The sequence below is a fragment of the Rhinichthys klamathensis genome, unplaced genomic scaffold (assembly GCF_029890125.1).
Source record: "Rhinichthys klamathensis goyatoka isolate OS25496 unplaced genomic scaffold, OSU_Roscu_1.1 h1tg000114l_1, whole genome shotgun sequence".
In the NCBI taxonomy this organism is placed as follows: Eukaryota; Metazoa; Chordata; class Actinopteri; order Cypriniformes; family Leuciscidae; genus Rhinichthys; species Rhinichthys klamathensis.
The window spans coordinates 1,478,341-1,499,662 of record NW_026606651.1 but is presented as its reverse complement, the minus strand read 5'-3'; the positions used below and the strand labels follow the sequence as shown (position 1 = coordinate 1,499,662).

The 21,322-nt window shown below is 36.1% G+C and overlaps 1 protein-coding gene across 4 annotated transcripts in view; it reads right to left on the bottom strand.

Moving 5' to 3' along the window:
* The window catches only part of ksr2 (kinase suppressor of ras 2), a 105,181-nt gene that overhangs the window by 34,975 nt on the left and 48,884 nt on the right, over positions 1-21,322 (bottom strand). For all 4 annotated transcript variants that reach the window (XM_056254746.1, XM_056254747.1, XM_056254749.1 and 1 more), the window contains exons 6-7: positions 11,205-11,380; positions 1,229-1,298 (exon numbers count right to left, since the gene is read on the bottom strand). In XM_056254746.1, the coding sequence (XP_056110721.1) occupies positions 1,229-1,298; positions 11,205-11,380 (246 nt within the window). The remainder of the gene's footprint in view (positions 1-1,228; positions 1,299-11,204; positions 11,381-21,322) is intronic.

Here is a 21,322-nt window from a genome sequence, read left to right as displayed (position 1 = left end):
GCCTTCGAAGGGATGAAGGGTGTAGTGGACCAAAACTTCTACGTCATCTTGCCAAGCCAAATAAGGAGGCACCGTAGTCGCACAAATGTGTATACTGCTTGCCTGTGCAAAGAATCACAAGAGTGGAGTGCCCATCATACCCTTTGATTCTGGCCCTGTCCCAAATGGCATCCTACACACTTGCAGTCTTTCTACGAGTGTTGGGTAGAAGTCTACTGTGAAGCTCACTTCTGTGAGGGCACGACAAAAGTGCGCATCGAAGGTGCATATGGGCTGCAAAGGGGACACTAGTGAGCACCCTTCTGAATCCTAAAATGACAAATGGGACACTCTACGGTCTTGTGGACTTGCAATGGACTCGCCACGTGATCGTCCATGTCCATGAGACCATAGGGTGTCACATTTGTCAGTGATTATGAAGTGTGCCATTTGGAACAGGGCCTCTGAAGGGGCCAGTTTTGAGCACAGACGCCTTCAATATGGCGGCCATGATTGTTCTCACTCCGGAGTGCCCCTCGGAGACGTGAAAAACAAGTCATTTTTTAGCCTTGGTGAACTTTGCATGTCTTTTGATGGCTAAGCCATGGCAAGATCTCATTATAAACTTTATGGGCCCTATCATACAGTTGGCGCAATGCGGCGCCAGGCACGACACAAGTGTTTTTTGCTAGTTTCAGCCTGACGCAATTATCATTTTCACGTCCTGCGCCACGTTGTTTTAATAGCAAATGCATTTGCGCCCACCTGTTCGCCCATGGGCGTGCCGATCTGAAAACGAGGTGTGCAAATTCCGCCATGTAAATAGCGAATCCACCATGGAGTGAGCGCAACTGGCTTTTAAAGGGAATGGGAGATGAGACTCTGATTGGTTTATTGCACGTTATGGCCAAAACACACCATTACTCATTAAGAGAACAGGGACAACCCTGTTCGGTCATTTTTCTCGTCGTTAAACTAGCTAAAGTAGATTCGCACATGCCCTAAGTGCACTTGCGCCGTGTGCTTTAGACCATGCGCTTAGATCGTTAAAATAGGGCCCTATAACTTGCATCACAAAATCTTCAGTGGTTTGTGGTATAAGCACAAACGCCGGCTCTTTGTTTGACTTGGGATCAGTGGTAATTGGGGTAATCGAGTCGTCAGATGTGAGCAGGCATGACTGGAGCTGCACAACCACATGAGTTAATTGGCTTGACATATTGTAACTACTACCACACGCTCAACTCACCTGTGTTTTATAGAGTTGCCAAAGTCTCTACGAGGTATCTGAGGGGACCAGCGGGGAACAGACAGAGTATCTAGAATAGATAAACACAAGAAAATAGAATTAAAGCTTGTAAACACAGATTACAAGGTATTAAAACACCAAGACTGTTATAAACCTTAAAATCTCTTATAAAGCGCATAAAAGAGGTTTTATAATTCAAGTTCCCAACCCTGACTGGATGAGCTACAAAATTGTTGTAAAACAAAGCAATAAGTCACAAGAAGCCATACAGTGACTTTTACCATGGTTAAGAGGTTTTCTTAGCCAAAATACAAACAAAACCGTGGCAACAGCAATATGATAATAGACACAAATGTTCAATAATAAATACATTTATTATCAATCATGAACTATTACTTGGATTAACAAAGGTTGTTTAGGATTACCAAGAATTTTGACGCATTAATATGGAATTAAATTGATTTGTGGTTAGATGATTGCACATATCAGGGATTGTACAAGTAATGTATAATATATATATATTTATATATACAGTAACGGTCAAAAGTTTGAAAACATTACTATTTTTAATGTTTTTGAAAGTTTCTTAAGCTCATCAAGCCTGCATTTATTTGATCAAAATATTGTAAAATATTATTATTACACTTTAAAATAATGGATTTCTATTTGAATATACTTTAAAATATAATTTATTCCTGTGATGCAAAGCTGAATTTTCAGCATCATTGCTCCAGTCTTCAGTGTCACATGATACTTCAAAAATCATTCTAATATGCTTAAAAGACTTCTTTCAAAAACATTTTAAAAATCTAGCTGACCTAAACTTGTGAACATTATAGTGACTTCATTATGAATTGTTAGCAAACGCAGAGGCAAAACCAATTCCATGGAAGTTCAAAAAATCTGGGATCGTTATTTAACATATAAATCCTAAATGCTAAAACAAAAGATAAATCTGATAGAATTTGAAGATTTGAAATTTAATGTCTTCTGTCATCGCTCAAATGGAAGAGATCTGATAAAACCTAAATGGAGACTTGTAAAACAATAATTGCATTTGCTTCCCACAGCACTGCTAGTTCAAAAGACCATTCATCAGATTGTCTACGCTCAATTATACTCCATTTGTTGATGATTAACAGGGAGATACGAGGACAAGTACGCATGCACACACACAAACAGGACAATCTGCTCTGCCTTATCCTAAAAGCATAAAATACTGTCTGAAAAAATATGAGGAGCCTTGCGTTCATAAACAGATTTCTGCATTTGATTGCATCCACTTATATATTCACTTGGGATTCCTGATGACTGCCTCTGTCAATGTGCATTCCACGAGGCTTATATCAAATACGGATGCGAGTGTATCTCTATTGTGACCTCTGCATTCTGCTCGGCTGCGTCTTACAGGTGGATCGAGGATGTACACAGTGTTCCAAATTAGATCAGAGCTTTGATATGATCTCTTTTCTGGAGTGCCGGACCTCTATTGAAACACAAGTGATCTTGAGAGGGAAAACAGTATAACTGTATACGAGTGTTTCTCCAACTAAGGGCACTATAATGCCCCGTGGGTTGATTTGTATCAAAACTAATTTCAACTTTTTATTATATGAAGCTAACAATAAACTTTTTACCTTTTACTTTGGCTACTTTTGCTTGTTTAACTCTTGCCCCAGTCCCAAACTTTCAATCTTGAAGTATTCAAATCCATTATAAAATATCACATTCTACAAGCTCTGATATATATATATGGAAGTTAGAAAATAAGCTGACACACTATTCAAAGTGCATGAGAGAGTCTCACAAAATGAGTAAAAAGGGGGGGGGGGGGGGGTCTTTGTTTTTGCTCAAATCCCATTTAAAACCTAATCTAGTACTCTAGATTACTCATTTTAGGTAATGTTTTCTGACTACTTTTTAGATAAATTTTGAACTCATTTATCACATTGATTTGAATAGGATAATCTTGTACCATATTGATATAAAAATACAAAGAGAAAGAAAATATATTCCATGTTATCAACAACATGAAGTGCATTAAATACTACATAACCATTATGCATGGTTAAATGACTCACTAATTGTGTTTAATTGGTGATAATCCAAATAATAATGAATGTGTCCGTCAGGAGATGATTAGATATGCAATGTTGCAATGTTAAGAAAACTTTAAGAAAACTTACTGTAAATCCAGTAATCAAATGCTGTGTGGGTCTCAGTTTCAGTGATAGTCACATGACTACTGGCTGGTCTGTGTCTGCGATCCCACAAACCTGGAAGACCTTCTGAACGTATATAAGCAGTAGACTTTATAGAAAGGAACATTTCAAATATAGCAAAGTAGTATAATCAATGATTTATGAATAATGAATCATTTACTGCCATTGTGAGAATAACATGTAATCATGTAATCAATAGAAAAGTAACTGTAATCTGATTACGAGGATTTTAAAATGTTATATAATTTAATTACAAGTACTTCATTTTTGGAATCTGATTACGTAATCCAGATTACAAGTAATCAGTTACTACCCAGCACTGAATACTGTATATACACAGCCATGTGGAAAAGAAAGGACACCCTTTAGAATTGTGTGGTTTTACGTATCAGAACATAATAAAATCATCTGGTCCTTTGCAGGTCTTAAAATGAGGTGAATACAACCTCAGACGAACAAAGCCAAAATGGAAAAGCCATGGGTGACAAACTAAGTACACCCTATGATTCAATTGCTTGTAGAAGCACTTTTAGCAGCAATAAGTTGAAGGAATCGTTTTCTGTATGACTTTTTCAGTCACTTGCATCGTTCTGGAGGAATTTTGGCCCGCTCTTCTTTATAACGTGCTATAGTTCATTGAGGTTTGTGGGCATTTGATTTTTGCACAGGTCTCTTAAGGTCCCGCCTCAACATTTCAGTCGGGTTGAGGTCTGGACTTTGACTGGCCCAGTGCAACTGCTTGATTCTTGTCTTTTTCAGCCATTCTGTTGTAGATTTGCTAGTGTGCTTGGAATCATTGTCCTGTTGCATGACCCAATATCAGCTGTCGGACAGATGGATTCACATTTGACTCTAGAATACTTTGGTAAACAGAGGAGTTCATGGCCGACTCAAAGACTGCAAGGTGCCCACCAGGTCCTGTAGCTCCAAAACAAGCCAAAAAGCATCAACCCTCCAGCAGCGTGATGGACAGCTGGTATGAGCTGATATGCTGTGTTTAGTTTTCACCTAACTTGGCGCTGTGCATTATGGCCAAACATCTCAACTTTGGTCTCGTCTGTCCAAAGGACATTGTTCCAGAAGTCTTGTGGCTTGTTCAGATGCAACAAACCATACTTGTCCCGTCTTTTTCTAATGGTACTGCCCTGAACTTTAACATTTAACATGTTAACTGAGGCCTGTAGAGTTCTTGGGTGTTTTGCGATTTTTTTGCATGGTCTGACCTTGGGGTGAATTTGCTTGGACGCCCACTCCTGGGAAGATTGGCAACTGTCTTGAATGTTTTCCACTTGTAAATAATCTTACTGTAGAATAATGGACTTCAAATTGTCTGGAAATGGCCTTGTAACCCTTCCTAGATTGGCAGATGTCTTTCAAAGATCATTGCTGATGTCTTTCCTCCTTGGCACTGTGTAAACACACACCTGAATGCTCCAGACTAGTGAACTGCCAAAACGTCTGCTTTTATAGAGGTGATTGCACTTGCTGATGATCAGTTAATCAAAGACATTTGATTAGCAGCATCTGACTGCTACTTACCCTCTTTATTCCTATGGAAGCAGTAAGGATGTACTTAGTTTGTCATCCTTGGCTTCTGCATTTTGGCCTAGTTTTGTTAAATAAACAATGACACAGTGTAATATGTAATGTGTTGTTGTTCATCTGAGGTTGTATTTACCTAATTTTAAGACCTGCCAAGGACCAGATGATTTTTTTATTATGTCCTGATACATAAAACCATAGAATTCAATAGGGTGTCCTTTCTTTTTCACATGACTGTATATACACGTGTGTGTGTGTGTGTGTGTGTGTGTGTGTGTGTGTGTGTGTGTGTGTGTGTGTGTGTGTGTGTGTGTGTGTGTGTGTGTGTGTGTGTGTGTATATATATACATATACAGTATATATACATATATATATATATATATATATATACAGATGATGAATACACTATGGTTAAAAATAATACTTTATTAATTTAAAATAATAAGTTATTTTAAAATAGTTTAAATTGTGTAAATACTAATAGGCAAAAACAAATGACAAACACTAGTATAAACTGCATTATACTGTAGTGATAATGTTAGACAAAACCCTTCCTTTCCTGTTTCTACGGTAACCACTCAAAGTTTTAAAGGAGATGATGCAAATTATAACAAACTCCAGAAATTTTACAAAACGAATCTTACATTTACTATAATAATAAAACACATTGGTAAAGATTAAACCGAAACAAAAGCCAATTGAAAAAATGATGCAACATCTGACAACTGACTTTCAAACAGCAGTTTGAGAGCATCCATCAAAAAAAGTACCGTGGCGGATCCAAGGCATACAGATGCTAATAATGCCATTGTACTTTGATATGATACAGAATGAACACCATATTAATATACCATGGCATGCACATGCTGCTTGAAATAGGAGAGAAAGAGAGCAGTTTTCACTACAGACCAGAGTGAAAATTTTACCTAACAAACTCACATCGTCTCACAGCAGGTAAATGCTTTAACCGCAGGTGTAGAAACAGACCTACTTACTTGTGAATACAAACCAGCATCACTACAGACTAGAGCAGGCGAATTTGTGTTTAATTGGTGCAAATATTGCTAAAAATAAGAAAACTACTAGAGGCAGGCATCTAATTAGCAGAGAAACATTATACGTTTCTCTCTTTTGCTTTTTGAACCAACAGCCAGTCATTAAAATCCAACATGTTGACTCAATCGCTCAATTAACTATCAAATTTAGACATGACAAGACAAGCAGGAGTTTGTTCGAGCCAGATAAAGCAACAGTTGGCCAATTTTCACGATCAGCCAATCACGTGCCAATGTTAGTGATATAAATATCACAGGCATCTTACAAACAGACAGACTAAACAAAATGATTTGTAAAACAATGACTAACATAGTGATCCACCTCTCAGTCCTTCCCAGAACACAATAAAGCACCATATTCGATTTACAGTTTAAGATTTCAACTGACCGGCTTTTTGCAACAGGGAAATATGAGTGAGTGACACTAAGTACATTTAACACCAGCTATTGACCTGCTCTTAAACAATTATATGGATTTGAGTGACAGCCAGATAAATGGCGTTATAAAGGTGCTGCACTGCGTCTTTGTGTCATGAGGATAAATTGTTGCAGTGAAGAAATTACAGTCAAGAGTTGGCTTTTGCATTAGTTTAAATTCTTTCTATATAGCTAGAAAATAAGTTGACACATTATTCAAAATGTATGGAAGAAAGAGTACAAAAAAAGTCCTCAAACCTTTTAGAAAGTAATCAAATTAAATGGAGAACAATGGAACTTGTAAGTTGTTTTGTCACAATTATGTTTAAGTTGTTTTTTAACAAATATCAATTAAAAACGTGTATATTATGAGAGTATTATTTTGTACTTTTAATGAGTTTTGTTTTCTTTCTTTTTTATCGCCTCTATGCATTTTTTCCACGTCTGTCAGTTTTACCTGTCTCTTAAAGGGATAGTTCACCCAAAAATGAAGGTGTTCACTTCAGAAGGCCTTTATTAACCCCCCAGAGCCGTGTGGAGTTCGTTTATGATGGATAGATGCACTTTTATGGACTTGACAGCCATTCACTGCCATTATAAAACTTGGAAAAGCCAAGACATTTTTTTATATAACTCCGATTGTATTCGTCTGAAAGAAGAATATACACAAAGGGTGACTTGAGGGTGAGTAAATCATGGGCTAATTTTCATTTTTGGGTGAACTAACCCTTTAAAAGTGGCATATTTTTTACATACATACGGCCAAAAAAGTCACTGTCTCGATTTAAATAGGCAAATGCTTAAATCATTATTGCAGTGATTATTATGTTTCTAGCATGTTACAAGTTTGGCAACAGTTCTTCAAACCCGAATTGATGGATTGTGTAGCTTTTTACTTTAGAGTGCTTGACTCTTGCATTGAATGAATGAATGAACGAACGAACGAACAAATGAATGGGGCATTTATATAGCGATATCATATGTACTACTGTATACCCAAAACGCTTTACAATCCTATCAGGGAATCTCTCCTCAACCGCCACCAGTGTTCAGCATCCACTTGGATGATGTGACGGCAGCCACACACCAGCTATAGGTGGAGCGGAGAGAGAGTGATAGAGACAATTCAATGGAAAGGGATTATTAGGAGGCCATGATTGGCAAAGGCCAATGGATGGAATTTGGCCAGGACACTTGGGTCGCACCCCTACTCTTTACGAGATGTGCCATTCAGGAAACTCGGTTTATCGTTTTTATCCGAAGGACAATCTTACACATTGTCAATACAAGATCTATACCAAAAATTTATGCACCTCTTGATGGAAATAATTGTTGTGATGTTATTCCAATTTCAAGAGGTGTATCAATTTTTGGTCAAGATCTTGTATTGGCAAGACACTCTGTAAAGTCTCCTCCAGGCCAGCACATCCCAAAGACTTTCAATGATTGTAAGGTCTAGACTCAACGATTCTTCATGCTCCCTCCCAACCATTCTTTCACAATTTGAGCCTGATGAATCTTTACATTGTCATCCTGGAATATGGCCATGATGTGTCTTCCTGGATGGTTGTTTAAGAAATGAAAAGCTACAAACTCCATCAATTAGTGTTAGAAGAACTGCTGCCAAACATATCACATGCTAGAAACAGAATAATCATTGCAATGATGATCCAATCATAGACTCTTAAGCATGTGCCCATTTAAATCCAAAAAGCGACTTTTTCTTCAGTTGTGATGTTAACAGTTAACAGTTAAACATGTAATCATTTCATAGTATTGCACACACTACTTGTATCCTTCCTGTGTGCATGTCAAGAAGCTTGAAACCGTGAAGCACAGGCCTCCGGCACACTTTTATACTGTCACCACATGCAGAAAAACAGCAGACGCATTACCAGGGCTGACGACACTCGCGAGGCCTGGTTACTGCCACCGCGTCCGGCCTGGAGCCCCATCGGGACGTCCAGAACGCAAGTAATGCCATTACAGAGGCTGCCACAAACCCAATGAGATTATAAACCTGCAACTGGTTTAGCGGAAATTCAACTATAACGTTCTTTCATCTTGTTTTACAACAAGTCCTTGCGTCACAAACTCTGGAGGAATTTGGTTGTTTGGGTAAAAATTGGCTTAACAGCAAGGTTATTATTAGTTACTTTTATTAAATATAATATCTTACGTTACTTTTGCATTACTTTTCTCACCTGGGCTTGCTTGTTTGTTTGTTTTTTAATAACAAAATAACACATTTCTATTTTTGGCAATGTAAAAGCCCTTTTACACCAAAAAGGACAGAAATACATTTTAAAAAATGAAACATAAATGTGATGTGTTTTGCTTATACTGTAAGTATGATTGAATTGGATCATAGAAGATCAACATCAAGGACATTGGTTAATAAAGTGAGATTAAATACAAAAATTAGGTGTCATTCAACATTTTAATTATTCCAAGTTTGCTTAATAGTGTTTATTCATTTCGAGGAGTACTGAATCTGTATTTGTGCGTACAGATAAGTGAGATGAGTAAATGCTTGCTCACATTTAGTCTAGATAGAACTACAATGACGATCATGTTTACACAGCGCACACAATGCCACTGTAAATTTAAAAGTAATGCGTTACTTTACTTGTTACTTGAAAAAAGTAATCTGATTATGTAACTCACGTTTCTTGTAATGCGTTACTCCCAACACTGGTTATTTTCGTCAACTACTATTATCAAAAACTACTATTAATACATCATTGAAATATAATAAAATATAAATATTATATGAAAAAACTTATTTCTGTTAGTTGCCAAGGCAACATTTCTAATTTTCGTTTAGTTTAGGTTGAAGCACTAAAATTACTAACTAGAAATCAAATTAAAATAAAACTGAAATAAAAATAAATTAAACCTAAATAGTAATATTTAGAATTTAATATAATATAATATTTAAAAATTACTAAAGCACATAATAAAAAAAAATAAATAATAAAAAAAAACATTTCTCGTCCAAACCATCAAAAAAGGAGTCCATGGGGGGGAACATCCTAAGTTACCTCTCTGGATGTATGTACAATGTACAAAGCATTCAGCAGATTGCCAAAGCTTGGAGGGGGTCTATCATTCATAATTCTGGAAACAAGCAGTCAAAACTTTTCCCTCCATCTGTACGATAATCTCATTCCAAAACTGAGTCTTTTGCGTCACTCTTGTGTCATTCCCAGTCTTCTCACATCCACACTGCTTCCGTTCGGCCCATTATTCCTCTAATAGCCCATGCTAAGAGGCCCCCGGTGTAGATATTGGGCTTGGACAATATGCGCTTACACGCTGCCAGGTGTCCTGGGACACGTGTAGGTTTGGGACGCTGCCCTTTAATAGGTGATGAGAAGGGAAGTCACATTGTGAAAGGAAACGACAAAGAAAGTTGTAATTGCCCGACGTGCGTCATCAGACATCTGTCTACACTAACTGTGATCTAATGGTGTTGACCAACCTAGAAGAGTTTCAATGTCTTTAAACACGCACATGGGATAAAGCTGAACAATGTTACTCTAAAGGAAATTCAGATCAGGGAAAGTAGATAGAAGAAATGCATAGTATTTACTAATTACTTGAAGGGTTAGTTCAACCAAAAATGAAAATTCTGTCTTCAATTTCTCCTCCTCAAATCAATAAGACTTTCGTTCATCTTCAGAACAGAAATGAATCTAGGAGATTTCTGCCCCTCCATTGAAAGTCTATTCACCCAAAGCTCTGATGCTTCAAGGAGATTGGTAAAGAAATCCATAAGAATTGAGCAGTTTAATCCAAGTCTTCTGAAGAGACACGATCCCTTTATAGGATGAACAGATTTAATTTAGGCTTTTATTCACATTAAAAATTGATCAGAAAACATACATAGTGCACTCAAATCTGGTAAATGGAAGTGCAAGCATGCTTTCAAATGAAGGGACAAATTTGTTTCAAAGATGAAAGAAAGTCTTACGGGTTTGGAACGACATGAGAGCAATTGATGGGTGAATTATCCCTTTAAGTAATTAGTAAATACTTTGCATTTCTTAAATATATTTCTTGTGAATTTGAAAAGACAATTCTCAACATGAATCATACTTTACAACCCATTTTAATTCTAGTAGGCGATATGATACAGGATATTCAATGAGCAAAAACATTCTTCTTCTTTTTTTAATCAGGATGGTTTTTGTTCAAAACTTTTTTTTAAATCCATGGATTTCACTCAAAAAACAAAAAGTTGAGTGAGCATTCCATACCAGAATAGAGGCAGGTGCAGAAAAGGACATTGAGGAGTGGAAGTTATTCATATTTAATGAAAGATTATGAAGTCAAACTTTTTTCTTTGGAATAATGTGCACAATAAGACCAGGAACATGCATTAAGAAAATAAAGCAAGGGTGAATTCAGATTACCCGTTGACTTGAACTAATAATCTGCAAGGTATTATAATTAATAAATAAATATATATTATTCATTCATTTCAATCAGTAGTGTATCTTTGGGTAAAGCATCCTTAATGCTTCTGTGTTTACTTGATATGATGATGACGGCAGATTGCTTTAGTGTTCTATCTGGATATTTGCGGGTGTTTATTTACAAGCAAAGGATCACACGCACCATGCAAGGTTCTTCAGAAGTTAACTTATCATCAACTGTGTTTAAGGTATGGGACTGATATGAGAACCCAAAATAATGCGTTGTCCTACACAGAGGTGAATGGATGTGTTTACTCACTTGCTGAGGGGGTGTCGGAGTGAACCGGTGGTGTCGAAGGGACAAAATTAGGGAAAAAGAAGGAGCGAAGTGAGTGGTCGGAGTGGAGAGGAGAGCGCTGGGTCGGCAAGTTTTCACAGCTCCCAGCAACACTGCTGTGGATCTTCAGGTTCAACGGCTTGCTCTTTTTTTTTGTTCTACAAAGAGAGTTCGAGAAAAACAGACAAGTGAGCCCAAAATAAGACAAGATACCAATGTTTACAATGTTTCATCTGGTTTCCAAACAAACACTTGCACATCAAGCTCCATGACAGATTTAGCTTCAAAACTCAACATAAATAAACCCACATGCGCACACACAGACTCATGTAAGGATGCACAAAAAAAAAAGATAAAGAACTGATTAACATTACGGCTTGAGGGGCTTGATTAGGGTTGGTTGAGCGTTCTAACTAGTCACAGATTAGTTAGTTAAGAGAATGATTAGAGAAATTACTCGCTAGGCCCTTCAGTAATGACAACTGATCCTAATCAACAAGGTTTTTTTTTCACAAAGTACCATTGGTCATTTTAATTTATTTTGGATTTGTGAAAAACTAAATTAGACATTGTGTAAGATCAAATAAAAACAAAAAACATTTAGCAAATAAAGCAGCATTTTTAACAGACAGTCAATGAGCTTGCGTTGAACTGCAGAGCTTCAGTGATTAAAATGCAATCAAAATATCTCACATAACAAGCATTGGCAATTAATTTAAGCTTTTAAAGGGAAATTGAACCCAAATTATGATTTCTGTCATAATCCTTCAGCCTTAAATTTCGAGATCGATTCAAGATACTCATTCCAACATTAACTTTTCGTAAGACATGATTAATGTGAGGTTTAAAGGAAAGTTTAGAGTCAAGCCATAAACCAAGGTATTTAATAGTATCAACTCTATGCAGAGGAGTACCGTCTTTACATGATATAGCACAAGAACATGTTTTGGAGTTAAGTTTATGTCTAGACCCAAAGATCATAGTATATGACTTGGTTTTATTAAGCACTAATTTATTAGCCAAAAGCCAGTCTTGTAAACTATTAAAATCCGATTGAAGAGATAATTGAATTTCTATAGGGTCAGAACTAGAAGTATATATGACAGTATCATCCACATAAAGTTGAACCTGACAATTTTTAAGAAGTAATGGTAGATTATTTACATAAATAGAAAAGAGAAGTGGTCCCAAAACTGAACCTTGAGGCACACCTCTTTGTTGAATCAAAAAATTAGATTTGTTTCCATTTAAAACAACACATTGTTTCCTGTTATGCAGATATGAATAGAATAGAATATTATAAAATAGAAAAATAGAATTTTTTGAAAAACCAATGAAGTTTATCTAAAAGCAAATAATGATCAACCAAATCAAAAGCTTTAGTCAAATCAAGAAAAATAGCACCTGTGAGCTTGCCATTATCTGAAGCTGAAAACACATCATTTGTAAACTTAAGTAATGCAGTAGTTGCATTAGTGCAGTAGATTAGACATTGTGTAAGATCAAATAAAAACAAAAAACATTTAGCAAATAAAGCAGCATTTTTAACAGACAGTCAGTGAGCTTGCGTTGAACTGCAGAGCTTCAGTGATTAAAATACAATCAAAATATCTCACAAAACCAAGCATTGGCATTATAATGTAAATTATATTAATTTAAGCTTTTAAAGGGAAATCGAACCCAAATTATGATTTCCGTCATAATCCTGCAGCCCTAAACTCATGTAGGCTATAACAAGACACAAGAGTACATTGTAGCTGTACTTCTCACAATCTAACACTGTTAAACAAAGTTGTTTGTAGCATCTGTGAGAAACCTTTTGTTTTCAAAAGAATGAAAAGACTACAGGTTATCATCAGGGCTCAGTCAGCAATTAAAAAAACACATTATACCCAGTAGGCTTGGGCGGTAATACGGTAATATCGTATACCGCGGGATCTAAAAACAGCAACGGTATCAGTTTTAATATCGTCATACTGTCATAAAAAAAATCTAATGCACTTATATAGGAGACAAGGATTAAATATTAAATATAATTTATTTAATGGCTAAAAATGCTAATGTGTGGTTGTCATCACGTGACAGTGTGGAGGAGAAAGAGTGGGGGAGAGAGGGTGAAAGATGGCAAGTTGCGCAGGGAGTGACCTGGTCTCAAAGAAGAACACGACTTCTGCAGTTTGGCAGGGATGGGCATTTCAAGCAAAAATAATATTTGAAGATCGCCTGGTATTATTCGATTATTATTCGAAAATCACACCCCTCCACCATATGCACGCACACATGCATGTACAGCGGAGCGGTGTGACGCTTAAATAGGCTATAAGTAAAAAACAAAAAACAAAAAAAACATTTCTTTTCAGATTTATGTTTAATAATATAATGTTGTTATTTTTTTTATTTCATCTATGTTGATTATATGAAAAGGAAACTGCATGAGATGAATAAGATAGGATCATAAGATGCCCAATATCGGAAAACATTTGGAATGGGTCAGACATGATTTTTGACCACTTATTACGTTTTGTTTTGTAGAAAGCCTTTCTTTAAAGTGAATTTCGTTTTGTATAAATTGTATCTTCATTTTAATCAATGTTTCATCAACGAATTGCCTGGATTAATAAATAAGAAGCATATATATTAGACAATATAAGCCGGCGCGTGAACTGGAGCGCGTCTCCTAAAAAAAAAAGAAACTCAGCATATAAGATAGATGCCTTAAATATCTGAGAAGTGTATATATATAGTAAGCTTGAAATGTCTACTTTTAAACAAAACAATTAAAAACTAAAAGAAATGGCCTGCTCTCTGTAGGCTAATTCATATGAAGTGTGCATTTCTCTCTATGCGCGTTCACTACTGCGAAGATGCGAGTCTGCATCGTAAACTTTATCTGTGCAGCCACTGACATAGAAAGTTTTTTATTAATAAACAATTCAAATGTTTCATGCATAATAATTACTTTTGCCGGTTCTTTGTGGCAAGCTTTATGCGTGCTTTGAGATGCAGAATAGGCAATATGTTACGAAAACGCTCATTATGGTTTAGCATTCTCTCCAATATATATTTAAGTAATTTAATCAATATAAATATGTGATTAGACTAATGGCTTAAATCAACAACTACTAGTCAACTAGAAAAAAAAAACTTTAGTCGTGCACGGGCAGCCCTACTTCACATGTTTTCTAACCAGCATGTCACTGCGGGCATTCTGAGCGCGCGACGCTGAGTGGACTGAGCACGCGGCGCGTGATCTTCAGAAATGCGCTCTCTGCTCTGGAGGAAATATTACCACTCCGCTCACATGCTCTGGTGTGAGACAATGTGCATCTTCTCCTGTTGTCTGAGAGTTGATTGACAGCTTTTAGATGCATTATTGGCATCGCCACCCTCTGGTTGAACGTGTCACCACCGCATCAGAACGGAAAAAATGGGGATTTTTTATAGACAATAATCCCACAACCTATTCCATATTCTATAATAAAATCAAATAATTGAATATTCGAAAATTGTGACTCACTCATCCCTGCACAAACCAACAGTTTGGTGATGCCGTCTGAGCCGTATGTCATAATTTTTAATTAGTCACGCGGTAATACCGTATACCGCGGTAAAATAGGGAGGAGGTTTGACGGTATCAAAATTTGGATACCGCCCAAGCCTAATACCCAGGGCTTAATTTGTGGATGATTGTGGATCCGGCCCCCCTGATATTCGATCCAGCACCTCATTTGGCAGATTGCCCATTTCATACACCACTAAAATATATTTATGTTATGACTTTATGTTATGACATATGTTCAGGAAAATGATGTATAATAACGATAATGTAGTCGTTAATAACATGCTCTGTTATGAATGTTATAAATATATAAATAAATTAAGAAGTGGAAGAAATGCAGCTACCAAGTGGTCCATGCCATGTTTTGGCGAGGATTTGACCGCTATTCGCATTTCCAATGCATGGCAAGCGATATATAAAAAGAGAATATATATAAACTTCGATGCACTTCTGTTGTTAAGTGGTTTTCTGAAACTAATGGGTGGGTGAATGTTTGCATGTGTCTTACTGTTCAGAGAATATCATCATGTCACCTTTCTCTTAAATTCATTAAGTCTATCATTTTAATCTAATAATGGAATAGACTTTGAAAAGATATTTCGAAAAATGTCTGTAACCAAACAGTTGATGGCCACATTGACTTCCACAGTATTATTTTCCCGGCATACTATGGAAGTAAATGGTTTGGTTACCCATATTCTTCAAAATATCTTCTTTTGTGTTCAGCAGAAGATAGAAACTCATACAGGTTTGGTACAATTTAAGGGTGAGTAAATGATGACAACATTTTCATTTTTGGGTGAACTATCCCTTTAACACAACACATCAAATTAAAAAGTGTATCTGTCCTGCTGTAACTAAACATACAACATTATGAATATATCATATTTATATAATAAATGAACAGCATAATTCAGTCTTTTTTTTCTCAAATCACCTGGGCCAGATTGGATTCATTCACACGCCAAATTTGTGTTTGACAACCCAATATTTAAGTCTAATTAGACTGCTTTTTATTTTTTTATTTTTTTATTTTTACCATATTAGAAAGAGCTTGAGTTGACATCAAAAGAAAAGTGTGAGCATCAAATCATCCCTGATTGGTTCTTTTCATTGGTAAGATCACTCTCTGAACCCACTTCTAAATGTAAATCAATGAACACATTGCATTTGATTTTACCCTGTTTAAATGTGTTGTCCTTTTGGTAAAACCATTGAAGTTTATAAAGCTTTGAACTAGGAGGGAGATGCAGACATGTAAACTAATAGCGAATTAAAATGGGAACTCTTCCAACATAATGCAAATCATAAACATGAAGATTCTTTTTAGTAAAAAGAATTATTATAATCCAAAAAAGGGAACTAATGTTCAGCAATGGTTGGATGTTTTGGTGCATTGTGAGCGTGTTTGCGACGTCTACCACCGATGACAACGATGCGCAAGACTCTGAGAGGCGAGCACAATGCATTAGTGTGTGGATATGACAAATACTGACAGTGTGTGTGAGAGAAGCTTTCTTATTGTGCAGGGATAAGCAGAACGGTGAGGTGTGTGAACGCAAAAGCAAAGAAAAAAGAGAGACAGAGAACAGCAGAAAAACAAACAAATAGAGAAATAAGGGTGACAGGCAGAACAATTGACTGGCAGCAAACTACTGATGACAGATTTGCATTCTTTCTTTTATACGTTTTGCTTTTTCCCTTTTTTTTGCCATCTTGCTTTCTTTATTTTATTGTCTTGCGGTTTAAGAGGTGTAAAGTGCCAAATAGTCTGACATTTGATGAAAATATTACACCATGTGAGGTCTGACATGGATGTTAAAACAAAACAAAAATCGATAGGGCAGTCGACTGATTGATAAAAAAAAATTGTAATTAAATCACGTGACATTTGAGAAAGGCCCCCAAAATGAAGATAATTCAAACATAACCAAATCATTGAATAGACTTTAAAAATAGTGTCTATTCAATAAAGTCAATAAAATTAATATATTAATATATAATTTCCATATCACTGACCTACAGGCCACAGGAATAAAGAGAATGTTCTAATTAAAATAATTTCATTATTCTCATGATGCATTCTTGCATGTGAATTGTCAATTTGGGTGGAACTATCCCTTTCAATGTAAAACGTAAAATTAAATAAAATATAAAATAATATAAACAAAAACACACAAATTAATTACATTTCATCGAATGTCGAAGTCTATCACTTTCCTACAGACCACAGGAATAAACAGTACATTTTGGAGAAAAATCAAATATTGTCATAATGCATTTTTGAATGAGAATTGTTAATTGTGGGGGAACTATCCTTTTAATTGTAAAAAAAAAATTTAATGAATAGAATTTAAAATATAAAGATTAGAAATATAAAATAAAAAAGAATGTATTTTAAAATATAAAAAGAATGCATATTAATAGCATATATTATTGTAGTGTATAGTTTTACATATAAATAACATTTATTCCAAAAGAGGGAAAATAATGCAACTCCAATGCTTTACTGACTGTCAATGAAAGCAGCCCCGGTGAGCGTGTTGTTTTGTAGAGCTGTCAAAGTTTTTTGGAAATGATCTGTTTGTTTTGTGTGTGTGTGGCAATGCTGTCACTGATGACAATGATATGAAAGTGTCCAAGCGCACAAGGCATTAGTGTGTGGATATGAATGACACATACTGACAGCAGATGTTCTTGAGGGTGTGTGTGTGTGTGTGAGTGTGTGTGTGTGTGTGTGTGTGTGTGAGTGAGTGAGTGAGTGAGTGAGTGAGTGAGTGAGTGAGTGAGTGAGTGAGTGAGTGAGTGAGTGAGTGAGTGAGTGAGTGAGTGAGTGAGTGAGTGAGTGAGTGAGTGAGTGAGTGAGTGAGTGTGTGATGCAGTACTGAAGGTTTTGGAACATGACGCAAGTAGGAAACAGGTGACGGAGAGACCTTGACATCCTGTTACTCCAAACCTCAGAAACTATATTTTAAAGAGAAAAGTATCAAGCAGCTAGTAACTTGAGGCCATTTCTACAAAATGAAAACCAATTAGCTTCTCTACAACAGTTATTTTTAGAAATCATGCACATGTGATACTAACAGTGCTCATATCAGGTAAGGAGACAAACTAAATGTAAAACAGTGAACACAACTTTCACAATATGAATGAAAGTTTAGTACTTAAAATTTTGGGTTTGTTCAAATCACTAACTCTAAGTATGAGCAATAATGCCTGCCTTCAAAAACACCATATAATCGAAATAACTGGTACTTTAGCAGAGTACTTTAACAGTTATATACTGTATATTTATGTTTGTATATATTTACATCTATCCATCCATCCATCTATCCAGCCATCCATCTTATTTCAAAACTTTCCAACATTCATATATTCACAAACTTTCCTTTTCCACACTGTAAAAAAATCATTTTTCGAACACTGCAAAAAATGGTTTTCTTAGTCATTTTTGTCTCGTTTCCCGTCCAAATATCTATACATTATTAAATCAAGATGCATTCACTAGATAAGTAAAATGGCATTAGATATTATGTCTTGTTTTCCGGTAAAAAAAAAAAAAAAAGAAGAATTTTTGCTTAAAACAAGCAAAAGTATCTGCCAATGGGGAAATAAAAATAATCGTGTTTCTGTTTGAATTTTTGCAGTAAAGTTGTAAATAACATTTTACAGAAAAATACAATTTCGTTTTTTCTACTTCAAAAATGTTATGTTTAATCCAAAGTGTTACTTACTGTTTATTTGCAATTGTTTGTGAAAATTACTAGTAATATCTGTGAACATTTTTCGACCCCAGATTTTTTTCAGTAGAGTTAAAATGTAGTTATATGAATTGTATTCTATTTGCTACCTCAAATAAATGTACTAATTGGATTGGAATTCAAAAGAACAAAATCTGCCCATAAACATCACATTATTAAAGCAAACTGCAGCTGACCACTTAATATCGGTCAAATGGCGTCTTCCTGCCTAAGTGGGCGGTTCCTCTCTCTGGACTATGCAGTAATGAGCAGTGAACTCAATGCCGCTAGACTGCTTATGAGAGACTGGAGCGTAATGCCTACCGTGGACTCTCCCCTCAGTAAGACCAGTGCTAATAGGGAGGAACAGGGATAGTTAAGCTTCATTACACCTCAGCTACGCTCATTATTTGCAACTCTGCTTTGCAGGACAGTGGGAAAATGTGCCATATAAAGGTGAAGGAGAGGAGCAGGAGGGCAATATAATTTATCTACTTAAGGTTTTATATTCAAGAAAAGAGCAAGACTCGTAACATAGACTGTGTAAATGAGAACAAACAAAATTTGTAATTACGTCAGTTTGCAACTGTTGTGCGAGATTATGAAAGAGTGAGAATAAGGTAACACTTTACAATAAGGTTTACAATTAGTTTACTACTTTAGTTAACATGAATTAAGAATGAACAATACTTCTACAGCATTTATTACACATTAAAGGGTTAAAGGGATAGTTCACCCAAGGTTTACTCACTCTCAAGCCATCCTAGGTGTATATGACTTTCTTCTTTCAGCCAAACATAATCAGAGTTATATTAAAAAAATATCCTGGCTCTTCCAAGTTTTATCATGGGAGTGAATAGTAACTGAGATTTTAAAACCCCAAAAAGTGCATCCATCCATCATAAAATTAATCCAAACGACTCCAGGGGGTTAATAAAGGCCTTATGAAGCGAGGCGATGCGTTTTTGTAAGAAAAATATACATATTTATAACTTTATATCACTGGCTTCCGGCAACGGCCGTACGAGAGTCGAGTTCTGGCGGAATTGACCCGATGTAGGAGAAGCACAAGTTTAGGTGAGAGTTGACACCTCTCGCAATTCAAACAAATAGGGCTGGGCAACAAACTCAAACTCTTCCGACATTTCTCTTTCAAAATTCTCGTTTTAGACTTCTATTTCATGACCGAAATAGACTTCATGACTATTTCAAGATGTCATATGTCGGATCAGAAGTTTCTCTTCCGCCAGAACTCGACTTGTGTACGGAAGCCAGTAATTATAGTTTATAAAGTTATTAATATGGATATTTTTCTAACAAAAAACACATCGCTTCACTTCATAAAGCCTTTATTAACCCCCTGGAGCCGTATAAATGACTTTGATGATGGATGGATGCGCTTTTTTGGGGGGTACCATTAACTCCCATTATAAAGCTTGGAAGTGTCAGAGTTGTGTTCTGTTTAGTTTGTTTTCATTGGACTTGTCTGCCTATCTTCATGTCACGTGTCATCATCATTATCAGTTCATCTGTATCACCTGTGTTTAGTTAATCATCATCATCATCATCATCTGTTTCACCTGTGTGTGTGTGTGTGTGTGTGTGTGTGTGTGTGTGTGTGTGTGTGTGTGTGTGTGTGTGTGTGTGTGTGTGTGTGTGTGTGTGTGTGTGTGTGTGTGTGTGTGTGTGTGTGTGTGTGTGTGTGTGTGTGTGTGTGTGTGTGTGTGATTGTGTGTGTTCTGACTCTTCGTCTTCGTCTTCTGCCTGCACCACACCGTTGACAGGAAGAGCCAGGATATTTTTTAATATAACTCTGATTATGTTTGGCTGAAAGTAGAAAGTCACATACACCTAGGATGGCTTAAGGGTGAGTAAATCATCGGCTAAGTTTCATTTTTTGGGTGAAGTAACCCTAAAACATTTACTCATGCATTATTAAAATCAAAAGTTGTATTTGTTAACCTTAGTGGTAACCCTTTACAACAAGGTTTTATTAGTTAACATTAGTTACCTACTTTAGTTAACCTGAACTAAGAATGAACCAGATGGAATCGTAATTCATGTTAATTTCAACAACAAAGATGAATAAATACTGCTCATTAATGTTAGTTAGTACATTAACAAATGAGACATTATTTTGTAAAAAAAAATCCATGGTAACCGTAGATTCAGATAAAATGCCAATTAGCAGCTAATAAACATCATATCGTTATTTCTCACACTTTTTGTTTTTTAAAACACCTAAAAATAGTAACAGTAACTATGACACTTTGGTGGAAACAATGGTTACCATGGTGAATTTTTGAAGCGGAAGAAAGGCTAATAATCTGCTATGACTTTTTCTTCTTTTCTTATTAAGCTAATAAGTACAGTGAAAAAAAAAGAAAAAGCGATATTATATAAAAGGGAATTTCATAACAAACTAATAAATGAGTGTGTCTCTTTAAATGAACAACATTTCCTACTGTGATGGAAGTAATAATTCAGATCTCAGTCAGACTGCGCTGCATACATATCACCGAGATGAAAGGCAGATAGGAAGTGGGATCTGATTCATTGATATAGCTGGTCTCCAGATACTCGTTCAGGGTCTCCCGGCAGGTTTGTGTCCGACAGCTCGACTCCCGTCAGTAGTTCACGGCTGTGATAAATCAATGATACGCAGGGATGCAACTGAGGCCGGTCCCTCTTAAACACTCATTTAAATTCGCAATCATGACTCCAGTCTGTGCGGGAGGGAGAAGAGAGCGGCTCATTACGAAGGCCAGACTGGGGAAAGGAAACCGGCCACACTGGTGCTT